This window comes from Microtus oregoni, unplaced genomic scaffold (assembly GCF_018167655.1).
Source record: "Microtus oregoni isolate MIOR12 unplaced genomic scaffold, Mior012 000024F_ref0000369, whole genome shotgun sequence".
NCBI lineage: Eukaryota > Metazoa > Chordata > Mammalia > Rodentia > Cricetidae > Microtus > Microtus oregoni.
Window position 1 is genome coordinate 36,023,754 of NW_024543083.1, and position 17,212 is coordinate 36,040,965.

Genomic DNA, 17,212 nt, shown 5'->3' on the forward strand with positions numbered 1-17,212 from the left:
ATTTTGAACCTACTTGTTCTTCTAGTCACTAAAATACACAGTTAAGTAAAGTTTTATTACTTTATTTTTATTCTTTATTCATTTCTTTTATTCACATTATTTTACTCATTTATTCTATTCATTATTCATATTTATCCTACCGTAAAAAGTGGTGTGTAAGTCCAATAATTATCACAGAGCTAAGTCCAGGCTCCAGCTGGACTAAACATCCCCATGCTGACTTTATCAACACCCTCTACGAGTTTATACTTTCAATTTTGCCTCTTTCCTCCTTACCAGCCTAAAGATCTATTTCTAATTGTGTCCTCATGGGGAAGCTGATTCACTTTTCTTGACTGAAGTTACTTTCCTATCCATATCACCAGATCCTTTGTGCTGATCATGGTTCCAAAGGGTTGTAAATTACAGAAAACAAACGCACTCTCAGCCACAGACACGGGGCACTACAGTGTGGTCTTACAGCGAGGAAATAACTGGCTTGTATTGGAAACACATATCGTTTCCTAAAACCATCAGCTTATATTGACAGAGAAAGTCTCATCAAAGAATGGGGACGACATCTGAGCTTCTAAGAGTGGTTTAGGCCTTCAGGATGGTGCCTAGAAAATTAAGTCACAATTTCTTTTTTCCGTTTCTCTCTTGGTAATATCTATAGGTCTAGTTTATCATTACTAACAATTGGATCTTGTCATCGCTTAGAGAAAGTACGGCTTGTCTGGTTTTCCCATGTAAATACTGAATAGCAAATCATGTGGCATTTGAATACTCACTGTTCAATAAGAGTATTACTAGAAACCTGATGGTAGGAATAAAGAGAAAGGAAAACAAGGAAAAAACAAAAAAGCAACAACTTCAGGGAGTAAAAAGTTATAAAAAAATATTCTTTATACTTTTAGTTATTTCCTCAAATGTTCTAACATTATATATATATATGTGTGTATATATAATATTTTATAAATGGAAATAGTATACAAAAAACTCATAAAGGAAAGTACAATATATGGGACACGATATTTAAATAGTTTTTTCTCAAAATATAAAAAGCAACTTTTTACTAAACACAGAATTCTACAGAAAAATACTGCAACTGTTCAGAATCTAATTATTGTTCTCCAGACACAAAATAACCAGCAAGTATCTGTTGAATGCACTGTAAATCCTAAATTCTATGGAACTTAAAACTATTATCAGGATACAAAATGTACTTTAAATTTGCCTTATTTACCTTGCAAACACTAATAAACATTGGGATTAAACCATAAAGTTTATAACATCAAGCAAATAATGCAAACTAATATGGCTCATACATGAAGTCGGCTAGCCCAAGAATGTTTGTTGAAGTTCATTTATTTCTAGAACAACAAATGCCAACTAGTCTTTTTAAAAAAAAATAATCAGAAAATGAACAAAAGAGCAGTTTAATTAACTAACACCTAATTAGTTTTAAGGAGACCAAGGCAGAGCCTGCCAAAAGATGAACACCATTACACTGAGTGCTCATCTGTTTTCAAAACACTGACTTACATTCTGGATGCATTAAAAAAAAAAAAAAAAAAAGCTCTAAATTGTTTTTTCCTATCAAGTTGTACAAGATACCTATGGGAGACAATACAGTATGTCAATTAGCTAAGACATTAAATGAAAAAACATGCTAAATCAAAAAAATCGTTCTTTCCTGCTATTTTCAAATGTTCTAAAATACAACTAGGCGTTTTTACTATTACGCTGTGGTGCAAAGTCTACACGGTAATTGGCAGCAGCCAAAACAGAATGGTATGCTGTCCCTCGATTTCACTGTGTAAACTAAAGAAAATATAAGTTTCCAAAGAAAGAAAAACACTACTTTGCAGGTGCCAACCAACCAGCAGGACTTTAGCTAGTGTAAAAGCAGCTTATTTCTGAAGTAAACGGAGAGAATCCTCACACAGAAGATGGAGTCTGAGCCCTATGGGATCTGAAGCAGTGCTAATCTGCACAGAGCAAACAATCAGCGAGGCCCGGCCCTGCTGGGAAGGTCGCATTCTCCCACACCAACCAGGCAGAGCAACTAAGCAGCACACTGCAGCAAGAGGACAACAGACAGCCTGTTCCCAGAACCACCCGCCCAGCCGCATGCACGACAAGCCACAGAGGATTCAGAGCAAGGGGATGCTCTTACCTCTTTTATGTAATTCCCTCAAGGGAATATTGTCTCCTCCCCCGTCATAAGGCAAATAGGGATCGGAAGAAGCATCCATGATCAGAATTTTTTAAAGAAGGAAAAAAAGAAGAAGAAAACAAGAGAAGCTTGCTAGATTAAAAATACGGTGGCATTTTTCCTCCCCCTGCTACAGCAGGCAAGGAGATGCCATATTTGATGCGGTTGGAACTGTATAGTTCGACTGGCTGAAGCAACTGGGTTCTTCCACAGTGGATGATGTCATCAAAGGGAAATTATTGCAGCCTGGTTGCTAGTGGCTACAATCTAGCCCGGCTTAGAGGCAGCACAGCCTTCTTAATCAGGTCCTGCTGTGTGCGATGACTAAGCGCCAAGTATAACAGACGAAACTGGTTTGAGAAATTTAAAGCGCTCACAACGTAGTTTCAATACTAAGATGGTAGAAACATTTATTTTTATTTTAAGAAAATAAAAGACCTAAAAAGGTAATTCCAGATGCAAACAATGACCGTTTTCATGTCTAATGTAGGAAAACAAAATCAACACTAAAAGGGTATAGTTTACAAATGTACTAATTTATGCATAAATTCATGAGTCATAACAGTGAAAAAACATACCAACAAGTTTCTCCAGAGCCTTGGCTTTAAGACTATACTTAATATTCTTTTAATCCTTTTAGGGAAAACATAAATGCTGAGTCACTGAGTTAAAGGAATACCCTTTACTAATCCCCCCCACCCCCCCAGCAGGCTCCAGCTCCCTTCCTTCACCCCAGCAGGAGACACCAGTTTAAAGAAAAGGCCAAAACTTACAGTAAACTAGGGACTCTTCCATGTGCAAGTTATGCAAAAAAAAAAAAAAGTTGATTATGTAGGAGACTTTCTGTTTTGATCTATTTTCTACCTTTAGAAGATTATGTGCTTAAGAAAGACTTTAGTAGTAAAATGTATACCAAAGTTAGCTACTCCCACTGTCTCTTTTAAGTTTTTTAAGTTTAATTTTAAGTTTCAGAATGTAACTTTTTGTCTTGAAAACAACATTCCAAACATAACTAGTGCTCATGTGTGACAGGGACTCAGAGATTCTTCTAAGGTGAGTCCTCTGAGTGGAGCCGTCTTCTAAAAGGCCTGTCATGTAGCACACTTATTAAATAAAAAGGATGGCAATCCACCAGGGAAAAGCCTACAGAACTTGGGCACAAGGGCCTATAAAACATGTTTTCTTCAGTCTTGAATGAGACAACCTCTAGGATCTGTTCCAGCTCTGTATCTGAAAACGTCAGGTAAGAAAGAAGATCTGTTCACTCAGCCAGGTGTTTTCAGTGATCCTGGAGTCTTTGCTCTCCTAACTTTGTTAAGGTAAATAGGTTTCTATATTTCAAAAGCTTGAAACTCAAATAAACCACTTCTTAGAAAAGTCCACATGGAATTTGGAAGTCAAGACTCAGGAAAAGAATCCAGACCAGAACTAGTATGACAGACAGGGTATTATATTTACTTAACCCTGGTGTGAGCCATCAGCATTTAAAACAGGAATGGATGTGGTACTTTTTTTTTCTGTGCTTTTCAAATCCTCTTTAAAAAATTAAGCAAGAAAAGCTTTGACAAAGAGTCAATTTTATTAAATTAACTTAATGTAAATTTGGTCATTTGATGTTCTTTGGCAGAATATATACTCAGCTCACCTGTATGAGACTATTTCTTTATAAGTCTTATATGCCTTATCAAACCATGAAAACCCTTCCTGCAAACTTCCCTGGTATTTGGGCACACTCTCCTCACTTGGTCATAAAGAATGGAGAGGACAGTACTAGAGAAGAAATATCGTATCTGTGAAATGTTGACAATGCCAAGTAAATTTTGTTGCCATGTTGACTTTTCAAAATAAAACATTACGTGTATATCATATATATGCATATAGTATTCTGTCAACATTTGCATAGAGGTAGTTTTAGAATGAGACAAAGTTTATTTAACAGCTGTTATCACTGAGCAATGAGGCAGAAGAGGAAAGTTGGGCTTTCATTCAGCAGTTATCAGTTAGACATCAGTTTAATTGAGGAGAAGATTAGTAGGCTGAACCCAAGGCCTCCTGCGTGCTGAACACATGCTCTAGCCCTGGGTTGCATCCCTAGCACTTCGTCATCACAAATAGATTACTTTTATATTAATGAATGTGAAGGGGTTTTTTTTATTTCAAAAGTAAATTGTTCATGCCTAACAGGACTCACAGAAGACATTTTTAGACATATTTGGAAACACCAGGCACTAAACTTTAATTTACAGTGAGCCCTCTTCTCTAAGAGAACACCAAGGAGGAGAAAGATACAGCAAGATTTTCAGAAAGGCAATCCACTAAAGCTACACAGATGGCTGCAGAGTTCAATCCACTAAACAAAGAAACATTGAGAAGTCTAAGAAGTAAACCGTACAATCAACTGAAATGACCAAAGAGTTCTATGATATTCATACCTCATAAAGGTTTAGAATCCCCAGCCAGCAAATACACTTTCCAGTCACACTTTAGAAAAGGACAAGGTACACTGGAAGGTGAAGTAGGAGGACCGTGACCAGGTAATTAAAATGAATTATAATTAAGGTGTGGTGGAAGGGAGGGGAGCAAAAGCTAAAAGTCCAGAATTCTTAAACGTGGCATGCAGGTAAGACTCAAGGGGGAAACTCCGAAGAACCCAAATCATGGACTGAGTAGATAGCACAACAAAACTTGCAAACCCCTTTCTAGTCAAACACATCCTAGATTCCAATCTCAATGTTATATGGAAGTCTGGATAAATCAGACTATTTATATTGTGATATTTTGATGGTCCAGGCAGCTGGTCATATATAACACTAATGATCCAAGAAAACTACCATCTTTCTGTTAAATTTCAAACCCGGGACAAACAGTTGAGGTGCCTACTTAACATATCAAAGCTGGACCTGGTCGACAGGTTCTCCCAGCACCCTCAGTCCCTGCCTACCTGTTACAGAGTATGACTGGCATTCCCCACCCTCTGCCCTGAACTCTCCAGCCCAGGGGCTGGGCTGCCCTTCCACCAGAGGTTCTTCCCTATATAAACCAGACATTTTGGTTACCCACCCCTTTCCTTTCTGTACCTTTGGCCTCCTGGTCTCCTCTCTCTCCTCCCTGTCCCAGTGGCCCGGCTCAGCCTGGTCATGTCCACTCTGGAATCTCCCAGACATCCCTGCCTCTGACTATGCTCTCCCGCACATCTACAATAAACTTCCTCCTCCACACCTAGGAGCAGTCATGGCCTTTCTTTCCTTTTTATTTCTTTTTTCATTTACTTAATAATAAAGACATTATTTCAACAAATTAATACACATACATTCTCTCTCCCTCATGACAAGGGTTGAACACTGACAAACACTGACTCTTCCTGAGTAACAATGAGAGCTGAGCACACTGAAATTACACAATGTCTACACTCTGATTACCATGCAATAATACTATAAAACTGCTTAGAAGTAGAACCCAGAAGTTCTCCTATGTTTGGAAATTATGAACTACACTTCTAAATAACCCAAAGGCTAAAGTAAACCATTGTAGAAGTTAAAATGACAATTAATGATGACAACCAAAGATAACAGCATACTCAATAGTATCTATAGAGAGATTTACAGCCTTAAGTGTACTCAAATGAATGGAAAAGCCAAAGAGTTAACCATCTATTTACAGCTATATTCATTACTTAACAATTCAAACAAAAAGTTTCATAAGTGGTTTCACTGACTTTCATACTTCTAAGCACTGCTTATAAGAAATTACCAAAGGCTAGAGAGATGGCTCAAAAAGATTAAGAGCACAAACTGCTCTTCCCAAAGTCCTGAGTTCAATTCCCAACAACCACATGGTGACTCACAACCATTTGTAATAGGATCTGGTGCCCTCTTCTGATCTACAAGCATACATGCAGACAGAACACTGTATATACAATAAATAAATAAATCTTTAAGTTTGGGTGGTAGTGGTGCAACCCTTTAATCCCAACACTCAGGGGAGGCAGAAGCAGGTGGATCTCTCTGTGAGTTTGAGGCTAGCCTGGTCTACAGAGCTAGTTCTAAGATAGCCAGGGCTGTTACACAGAGACACCCTGTTGCGGGAGGGCCTTCCGCTCCACCCGCAGCTCCTACAACAACACCCTGTCTCGAAAAACAAAGCAAGCAAACAAACAAAAAATCTTTTTTTTAAAAAAAAAAAGGAAGAAATTTCCATTGTTCATAAACATCCCAAGCAGTTAGTGTGTAATCATGCTCACTCACTGGGGAAAAGTTAATTCGTTATGTTCATTCCTTCACACTTAACCAAGGGGTAGAGCAAATACAGCACAAAACCTTCCTGTTTTTGCAGGGCTGTGGTGTCATCTGCAGATGGGATTTAGGTGCAGGCAGCCAGTTCGTGCAGTGTAACAAAAAGCAAGCTCACTTCTTCCCAGTGACACCCACTCAGAGTTTTCAGATCTCATTGTTACTTTAGGCTCATTTTATCCAGGCAGGCACCAACAGACCAAGTTCTTTCTCCTAGTACATTTAAAACATTCCAAACTGCAGCAGTGCAAAATTTAAACATATTTAATATTCCCTAAATGCATCGCCTTACTGTTACACAAATGGACACATTTGGGCAGTCCTCTGTTTCTACGAACATTAAGTAGGTTGCTCTGAATACACAGCCTGAGGCTACGAGTGCAGAAAATGTTTACAAGGGAACTGGCAACAGAATGAAGGCTATCAAATGCATGAAGAACATGACCTTGCTGAGAATAAGTACCAGATGAACTTTGGAATAGTTTATTTCTAAAAATAATTCTGAGTAGACCATTTGAAAACACCTGAGCTTTTCTCCAACAGGCAACCATTTAAGAAATAGGCTTGGCCACTGTGCTGCCTAATTTTATGTCAACTTGACACATGAAAAAATACCTCCATAAGGCTGAACTATAGGCAAGCCTGTAGTACACTTTCTTAATTAGTGGTTGATGTGGGAGGGTTCAACTCATGTGGGTGGGACTGTCCCTGGGCTGAAGGTTCTGGGTTCTATAAGAAAGGCTGAGCGAGCCAAGGGGAAGAAGCCAGTAAGCAGCCTTGCTCCATGGGCTCTGCATCTGCCCTGTGTGAGTTATGACTCTCACTGCTTTTAATGATGAACTGATATACAAAAGTGGAGTGAAACAAACCCTTTCCTCCAAGCTGTTCTGGTCACAGTGTTTCATCGCAGCACTGGACACACCTATCACAAGCCAATTAGAGAGGTAGCAGTGAAAAGCAGGAAAAGAGACTTAACAATGCTGTAGGAGTCCCACACATCTGGCAGCCACGAACATCTGCATTCACGTGTACATACAATGCATACATATAATAAAAAGTAAAAATTAATTTTAAAAATGTTTCTGTATTAATCAGGGTTCTCCTGAGTCACAGAACTTATACGATAAATATATATAATTTACGTATATATAACTTATAAAAGGTATGTATATCATGGAATGTGTGTGTATATGTATATACTGGAATGACTTATGGGCTGCAGTCCAACAACAGCTAGCTGTGAATAAAAAGCCCAAGAATCCAGACGCTGCTCAGTCGCATGAGGCTGGGTATCTCAGTTGGTCCTCTACATATGATGGAACCCTAAGAAGTGGGCTCCAGTGCCCACTCGGTGAAGAAATGGACGTGCTGACAAGGTCAGGGCAAAGAATGAACACACCCTCTTCCTTCCTTGATTCTCCTTCCAGGAGAAGGTGTGCCTTCAGTCTCAAGATCTGGATCACAAGTGTGCTGTCCATTTCCGGATTATAGCTCATTCCAGATATAGTCAAGTTGACAACCAAAAAGAGCCATCAGTTTACAAATCAGACTTCACCAAAGATTCCTAGAGTATGGCTAGTGAGTTTATGCTGTCTAGTTTGACATTAGAATTTCACACAGTGTGGACCATCTCACTTAGTAGAATAGCACCACCAACGCTATTGGTAGACACCAAGAAAAACAATACAGTTAAAAGCAACTTGTTGTCTCTCAAAGTCAGCACACATAAGCATTAAATCTTTAAAATGCTGTTGCCAAATAAAATGACTCTAACTCAGAATTTCTTTCTTGGATTTCTGAGCTGCATCACAACTTTCTTCTACTTGTAGTGTGCTTGATATGCCCACTGGGAATTCCCAGCAGGCATCAACAGCAAACAGCTTGCATTCTGCCATCATTTTAACACACTACACCAGATCATGGCTTTATTATTACCTTTACCGTGGACTTCTCAGCACCTGTACCTCACACCGCCAGAAACTCCTTTTCTTACTGGCTAGCTCTAGTACTCTCAGTGAGTTCCTGTCACTTACAGGGGAATTCCCATGCTAAGTTGCATGATTTAGATCTCAGTTTGCTATTTCTTCAGTCCCAGGCTATTCCTTTCTAAATACCCATTATCTGCTCTCCAGACATTGTTCCTCTCTGGAGCATCAAGCTATGAGGCTTCAGCACCAGCTGCTTGTCTGCCTCCAAGTGCATACTATTACTCAAGCTCCTATTCCATCAGTCCACCATTTCCTTCTTCCATTTGCCTTAATTGTATTATTTTTCAGTTTTTACTTTAAATGACAAACATGTCACTGGTTCTACCATTTACATGTTCTCACATTCATCACCCCGAAATAGCACATCATCTCTCCCTAGATAGCAACAACCTCAAAACAAAGACCCATTCTCACTCACGCCACTATCCTAAGCAGTTACTCACCTTGGTCTCTGGTCCATAATAAAGTAGCCTAATAATTATTTGTGGATTTGAAAAATATATAAATTAAGTCTATAAAATTGAGTGTGTGTATGTATGTATATATGTATATATATAATTATACCAACATAATTATGTCTGAGGTCATGGAAACAAGTTAAATCTAAAAAATGATCAAAAACCAAATATAATAACCAAGTTAGGCGATTTGTATTTTCAACTGTCAGGTTCAAAGGGAATAAACTCCAATTCCCAAAACTTCAAAAGGTAGACTATATATCCAGAAATTAGCTCAAACTGCACTATAAGATTTCTGGTAGTTAGATAAATGCCAGCATTCCTCAGGAACTTGGGAAACCAGTTCCCATCTGCCAAAAGGGGTCCTCTTCCTTACCCTTTCCTCTGGCAGAAGGGACATAGGGCTCTCCACTGACATAGACCTGTGGCTGAACATAAAACCCAGGCCAGCCTCCAGGCCCATTCAGTATCACAAGTACTTATTAAACATTTCCAAGCTCTCCCACAACCCCAGTCTCTTGGTTCTCCCCTCTGCCTACTCCCCCCAGCTACTCACGCCCTTAATGGCCTGCTATTCTCTCTGTTCTTACTCTGGGTTACTCTTATCCATTCTCTCTGTCCCCTCTATTCTCTATCTCTTTTTCATTACATAATATTTTTATTGCTTATTCACGAATTTTACATCACGTACTCCAGTCACATCCTCTTTCCAGTCCTCCCAGGTCTGCCTGCCTCCCCACCTTTGTTAACATTCCCCCGCCCCCCCCGAGAAAAAAAGCCAAGTCCAATTTGTGTTGCCCATGTACTCAGTGGCCAGGCACCTAAGGAAGGCTGAGTCCTTCCGCACCTGCACCTGAACCTGCACCTGCACCCCCGCCCCCAGAAGCCATCAACTGTGGAGAGCTACACTTCAGCAGCTTTCTCACAATTTTACAGTTCTCTTCCATGGCTTTGTCTAAGCTGTTACTGTCTTTGGGGAGAGGGGATTAGGAGGTGTCACGAAAAAGCCTTTTATGTCCTTCTTCCGGTCAACTGTGAGCCTGCAGTCTCTGTATCCTGCTATCCAGCTATCTCCACATTCTCTTCCCTAGGCCTGGCCACATGCAATCTACTTTCTCTGCTCTGGACTCTTCCGGGTGCCTCTGGCTCTTCTCTCATGTCTACAATAAAAACCTTAACATATCATTGAGTGGACATGTTGGCAGTTTCTTTACTGTGCTCCGTTGTCCCATTTAGGGAAGTGGAATTTCCTTTAACCTAACATCTACAAGCTTACTTAGATTTTATATTTAAAATTTAACTATTTCCAAACATTTGGGGGGCAGGAAGGATAGGGATACTGAGACAGGGTTTCACTATAGCTCTGGTAGTCTGAAACTGGGTCTGCAAGTACATGCCATCAGGGCTGTGGACTTTGTGTGTATGTATGTATGTATGTATGATTGTATCTTTCTGGGACTTGAACCTGGGAACCTGGACATGCAAGGCAAGCACTCTTACCACTAAGCAATATCCCCAGACTTTTCCAATCTATCTTTAAAAGCAAACTTTATTTCAGAATAGAAAGAGCTTGAGTACTTCTTACTCATTTCCCTGTTAATACTTTATATTTCCATGGTATATTTGTCAAAATTAGAAACTAACACTGGTAAGCTGCAAACTTCACTTGGACTTTACATTATTTTCTGCACATTTGTCTTTGTAGTCTAGATTACAGTTCTGGAGACCGTCTTTCACCTTTAGTGGCTGACTGTTTCCAGATGTGACTTGAGCTGGTCAGGTTCATGTAAGGTGTCTACTCTTCTTTACCTTTTTGTTTTTGTTTGGTTTTTGCTTTTTTTTTTTTTTGAGACTAGATTTGGATTACAGACCTTTGGAAAGAAGAATACAGGATGACATCTCCAGGCGTATATGATATCAGTCTCAACTCATTTGTGACATTAACGTTCTCATTTGGCTAACAACATTTCCCAAGTTTCCCCACTAAAACATTTCTTTTTCTGCCTACCTCTGACTCTATTCTTTGGAAGTGTCATTAAATCAAGCCCACTGTCAAGGAAGAAAGATGTTGGGATTAAGCTCCTTCTCCATGAAGTTGGAAAGCTACAGAAATTTTTGGAATTCTTCCTCAAACTAGACTCTTTCCTCTGCCTCCTCTCCCCCCCATTGATAGCATAGATGTGGGCTCACTTCATACTTACAATAATCCACATTCTTTTTCTGTGGCTCATTTCAGTCTAGCTCTGCCCCAGTAGGGGTGCTTTCTGGTTCCTCTGGATGATCCCAATAGGTTTTTAAAGTATTTTCTTGTTTCTGACACTCTGAGATATTCTAGCTATATTTTCCCACACCAGTCCTAGACCCAACATTTTTCCCCACAGCAATCCAAGTCATTAGTAAATCTTTAAGTGAATCATAAAATGCTTTTATGAGTCCAGGATAAGCTATCAGAAAGTCATGGCAATTTATTTGATGGTTGGGATGTTTAAGTTTTGTATAATAAATAGATGGCTGTTTAACAAAACTGCATTAAAGAGCTCCTCTTACATGCATACAAATACTAGCTATTATAAGGAAAGGATAAATAATCAGCATATATGGTTGCCCCTAATAAACTTATTATCTTCTTTCCCATGAATTTTGGAAATAGGAGGAGGATTGGGAGTTTAAGCCCAGCCTTTGTTACATAGTGAATTCAAGGTTAGCCTGAGCAATAAGAGATCCTGTCACAAAAACAAAACAGTCAACTAAAATGCATCAATACTAAGAGAATTATATATAGAAGAACCAAAGGAACAACTAGGATAATGTTACTAAAAAAATAAAATTTAAAAGGAACTTTCATATTGGAGTAGGACTAGCAATGAACAACAAAAATAAGGATGAGGAAAGCAAACACTGCAGAGGCAATGTGGATAGCTACAGAGGAAGGACCACAGCAGCCTCAGCTGGAAATAAGATTAAGCTATACAGTGGTCCTAGGAGCTAACTCAAGCAAAGAACAACCAATATTGTAGAGAAAGGAGCGCCCAGGGACTAGGTCCTGGAGAAATACCAGATGCAAACAGCCCATTTACCACTAATAAATATTTAAATTATAAATCAACTTTAAGAGCTGTTGACAAAATACAGTTTATTCTCCTATAATAACAAATGTACTTTTATCATGGACATGGACATTTAAGGTCATTTTTTTAAAATTATGTAGCCAAATTGTTATTATCTGAAAATCACCGAAACAAAAAAATGTAGTCAAAATAACCAAGATAAAAAGCATTACTTTCAGGTATTTTTTTCCAGTCTTGTATGTGTAATGATGTGTCCTGTCGCTTTAAGAGAGAAGCTCCACCCACTTCCTCCCATGTCCACCAAAGCAAGCAGATCTTCTAGCCTGAGCTCCTTCCTTTCCCCCCTCTCTCTGGAAGAGGCAGCTTCTGTCTCTCTCCCTTCTCCTCACTTCTCCCCCCCACCCCGTTTCTCTTTCTCTCTGTTCTTCTCCTTTCTCCTCTTCCCCCCCCTTCCCCTCCATAACCCACTAAATAAATACCCACTTTTTTTTTTTTTTTTTTGTTTTTTTGTTTTTCGAGACAGGGTTTCTCTGTGGTTTTGGAGCCTGTCCTGGAACTAGCTCTTGTAGACCAGGCTGGTTTCGAACTCACAGAGATCTGCCTGCCTCTGCCTCCCAAGTGCTGGGATTAAAGGCATGCGCCACCACCGCCCGGCTATAAATACCCACTTTTGTGCATGGCATGCCTAATAGGTCTCTGTCTCTCACCTGCTGCTTCTGGCTGTTAATTTATCTTGAAACAAAACTCATTGTGTCAAATGGAGATCTGTAAGAGCTCTTACAAAATGTTGGTGAAGTTAAAACCATTAATACTAACACACTTAAAATCTTATTGCTAGTGTAGAAAAAACAATATACATTTAGTAACTGAAACAACATAAACTCATTCACTTACAGTTCTAGCGAATCAAAAGTCCAAGATCAAGGTTGTCAGCAGGAATGCGTTCTTCCTGGATGTTTTAAGAACAAAATCTGTTTCCTTGCTTTTTCCAGCTTCTAAAGGCCTCTTTTGTTCCTTGATTCATGGTCTCCCAACCTCTCAGCCTCCTCTCTAAGTTTCCTACCAGTGACACTGATCCACCTGCCTTCCTCTTTTAAAAGACTTTCTTGATTACATTGGCACCACCCAGTCATTCCAAGCTAATCTCCCAATCTCAAGATCCCAAATTCAATCACAAAGTCCCTTTCATCATTGCTGTAAGATATTTACAGGTGCCCGAACTAGGGTTTGGCAAGTGTGGGAGGGTGTGGGAGGAGCCGTGACTCAGACACTTTTCTTTGTTTTGACCTTTGCATACACAGTACAAGAGCACCAAGAAGCTACCACCTAGCACAAATCAAAGCTGTTACACCAACGTGTACTAACTACCCTTGTTTCTTTCACAACTGTGTCCTTGTAAAAACACAAAAGTCTGTTTTCCTTACAGATGAATGCCTGACACACCAGCAACTATACTTACTTTTTTAAATCACAACTCTTAGCCATGTGTTCTACTTTAATATTCCAAGTGTGGAAACAGAAAATACAGCCCTCCGTCACCCTCACTGTTCTTCCAGAGACCCGCTGGGGAAAGACTGCAGCTGGCATTTGAGCTGGAAACTGAACCGATTGCCACAAACCCCATCAACTACAGCTGTTTAGAACTCAGAATCTGGCAAACATTTTCTCTACAAAATCAGGTGAAATTGCCTCTTCAAGTCAAACTAATGGTAACACATGTTACCAACAGTAAATTCACTTTTAGGCAAAAATAAAAACTGAACCTGTGATCCAGAGAACTTCCCAACAGTACAAGACTTCTCCCTGACACCCGTGGCTTCTTGATTGTGTGCATGAAAATGTACAGAGATCAACTGCTAGGGACTGAATTGTGCTCCCACCCCCTCCCCCTTTGATTCTGGGAGAGGCCTCAAGGTTAGCGGAAAAACAGGTCCTGCAGGCAAAGCTTCAGTGAAGAGTATTATTGAGTTGGGGGGGGGGGTGTTGAGACAGAGACCTGTAAGCCTCTTCAGAAGACAGCCAGAATGGGCAGAGGCTGTCTCTTAAAGGGACCTTTTGCACTTGCATACAGACTACACAGTGACGCAGCAGCCACTGGACCCTGGGCTGACTGTCCAGGGTGCTGCCTGAGCAAATTCTGCCAGGTGACAGGGGACAATATAATGCCCGAATCCTAATACCAGCCCCCCCCCCCAATGTGTACCTTAAGGTCTTTACCTCTTATCTTAGGAAGTGACTGTATTTGAAGATAAGATCCAAATTAACTTTTAAAAGAGTAATTACAGCTAACCAAAGTCATTTCTGTCTCTTACAAAGTGGATACACTAAGAAAAACAAAACAAGACTTGGGGAGGGCAGCTGACTACCTACAAACCAAGGACTCACAAGAAATCAATTTGTAGCACCAGAAAAGTGAGAAAGTATGTGCTTTAAGGCACCCAGCCTGTAGTTATTTTGTTATGGTTGTAATAGCAAAATGATGCACTAATAAATAAATTTCCCAAATTATTTATGTGTAATGATAAAACATGTATGTGGGTAGAAGATCCATTAAAAGTGCAAGGGGACAAATGGATTAAATTCTACAGAGCACAAAGAATTCATTACTATGGCTTCAACAGGGCAGTAAGTCTTTAAGAATTTAACATTTGTCACGTTGTAGTATAATATCAAAGAATATCCACAAAAACCTACAAGAAGCTAGTAAATTCTATTCTTTTCTATGTGCTGTCTGAGATAAATTTTCTAACACATTGTAACAAACAGTTGAGAATCTGTTCTCTACTAAGAAAACAGAGATATTTTTAAATGCAAATCAGTGGCACTCTTCTCTTAGTTTATTTGGAAAATATATTTCTCATTAATGTCAAAATACATCTTATATTTATATTAAAATGAACTAAAGTTTTAAATTCTGTAATTCATAATGGTAAATATTAATAACTTGCATTTTAAAAAGAAGCTACGAACTAGGTGTGGTGCGACCTGCTTATCACCCAGCACCTGTGAAGCAGAGCTCCAGGCCAGCGGGGCTACACTGTGACATTGTGTCCCACAAAGACTAGTGAGGTGTGCTTATGAAAGTTCAGCTGTACATCTTTACCAAAACCTGATAGCAAAGTATTACCAGTTTTAAATGTTTTAACTGTTCTCTCATTATGTGGATATGACTATTAAATTCTTTAAAAAACATAAACAAAAACAAATTTTGAATACTCTGGTCCATAATATTTTGAATAAGAGTACTCCATCTGTCTGGGCATTACTCATAATAGTCTGACAGACTATCTCTGGATAGATAAGACAGTATAGATGACATAACATTTTAGGAATTCATCAATGATTATTTCTTGCAGTTATTTTTTGTATAATTTTAGGCTGAGAATTATTTATATTCAGTTAGCTTTCATTAAGAAATAGCAATATTTGAAATATAGTTTTACTATTTCTAAATATTACTATTGAGCTTTACAATTTAGTAATAGTAATTACTATTTAGTAATATTTAGAAATAGTAAAGTTAAATACAATGTCAGACTAAATAGAAGTCATTAGAGGTTCCATTCGTGAAAATTGTTCTTACTTAAGGTCAGAATTCTTCATTAAGAAGAAATTTATGGGGCTGGAGAGATGGCTCAGAGGTTAAGAGCATTTACTGCTTTTAAGGACCTGGGTTCAGGTCTCAACGCTCATATTTGGCTCATGATTGCCAGTAGCTCCAGTTCCAGAGGAGCTAATGTCCTCTTGTGGCCTTTGTGGGTATTGCATGCATAATACACATGTTACAAAATACTCGTATGCATAAAATAAAAATCTTTCTAAAAAGGAATAATTTTGTGTCTGTCAGATGCCATTCATGCAGTATTGAGAAAGGGTCAAATGTATATGTTCAGTGTGTGACAAGGCTAAGGTAATTTAAACAATGAGTTTTAAAGAACACAGTGACTCAACGCCTTAGAAAAGTAAAATAAATAATTCATCCAGGAATTCACAGATTATCTATCATTGGGGTATATTTCTTCTTAGTAAGTCTTTTCAGCAGGAGCATTTTTGCTTCCCCAGTTCCCTTTCTGCTACTACTAATAAAATAATTATGAGTCCTAACCTCATGCATCTACCAGGTGATACAGCCTCCCAATCCTTGTGTTTGCTGACATCTGAGCCTAAACACGAACTCATTTATACTTTGGGGCCATTACCATTTCATTACGGATAGAGGAGGAGCCTACCAGGTGCTCCTCCTCTCTGAGGAACTAATGACAGTGGTTGCTGGGTGAAGATACCATCTTGTCTAGTGGTGTAGCCACTGATACGATGTCCATGATGCAGTAATAATCTGCCACTCAAGTAACCCTAACTAAATTAGCCACACAAGAAGCAGAAATGAAAAGTTGGAGGAACACTATTTGGAAAAGAAGGGCTTCATGAGGGGGTGAGGGGGAGTAAGAGGAAAATGACTAAAATTATATACATGCTTGACAATTTTAAGTAATATATTTTTCAAGTGTATTGGTGGGCTGGAGAGATGGCTCAATAGGTAAAATCAATGTCTGCTCTTCCAAAGGGCCCAGGTTTGATTCCCAGCACCCACACGGCAGCTCACATTGGTCTGTCCAGAACTCCAGTCCCAGGGGATCTGACTCCCTATTCTGGCCAGCTTGGACACCATGGGGTACACAGACATACAAGCAGGCAAAACACTAATACACACAATAGAATAAGATAATTTTTAAAGTGTTAAGTATGTTGGTGACATTTATTTCTTGGTCTCTTTTCTACATTTTGTCACTTCAGGTGGCTTTCCTTTTGCTTCATTCTTATAAACCACTTAATTGCTGAATTCTATGTATCTTTTAATGAGCTGCCTTGTTTCTTTGGCTGGAATAAAGTAGACTATTTTATTTCTCACTATACAAAACAAATTTGCACAACGATTTTACCCAGAAAGAGCTAAAGGCCTGGATAACATGAGCCTCCTTCTTAGATGCCAGTTTCATGATGTTGATGCCAGGCTCTATCTGCAGGACTTGCTGCATATGTGTTGTCATCCTGAATGGCCACTCTGCATCTGCTTTACCTAGCACTCCTTCCTATAGTTCTTATGGAGGAAGATTTAAGAATATTCAACCCAAAAAGAATACACGTGGTGGTACATGCCTTTAATCCCAGCATTTGGAAGGCAAATTTCTATGAGTTCGAGGCCAACCTGGTC

General features: G+C 39.2%; 1 protein-coding gene across 8 annotated transcripts in view; it reads right to left on the minus strand.

The window, feature by feature from the left end:
• The window catches only part of Clcn3 (chloride voltage-gated channel 3), an 89,388-nt gene that overhangs the window by 42,875 nt on the left and 29,301 nt on the right, over nucleotides 1-17,212 (minus strand). The window contains exon 1 of one of the 8 annotated variants that reach the window (XM_041673752.1): nucleotides 12,895-13,175. The exons of 4 other annotated variants lie outside the window; for them this stretch is intronic. Coding sequence is in view for 2 of the 4 variants with exons in the window: in XM_041673748.1 (XP_041529682.1) it covers nucleotides 2,159-2,237 (79 nt within the window). In the remaining 2 variants the exon portion in view is untranslated. Of the gene's footprint in view, nucleotides 1-2,158; nucleotides 2,392-4,629; nucleotides 4,650-12,894; nucleotides 13,176-17,212 lie in introns of those variants that run through there. 3 more of the 8 variants (XM_041673753.1, XM_041673748.1, XM_041673754.1) reach the window with 3 other exon arrangements.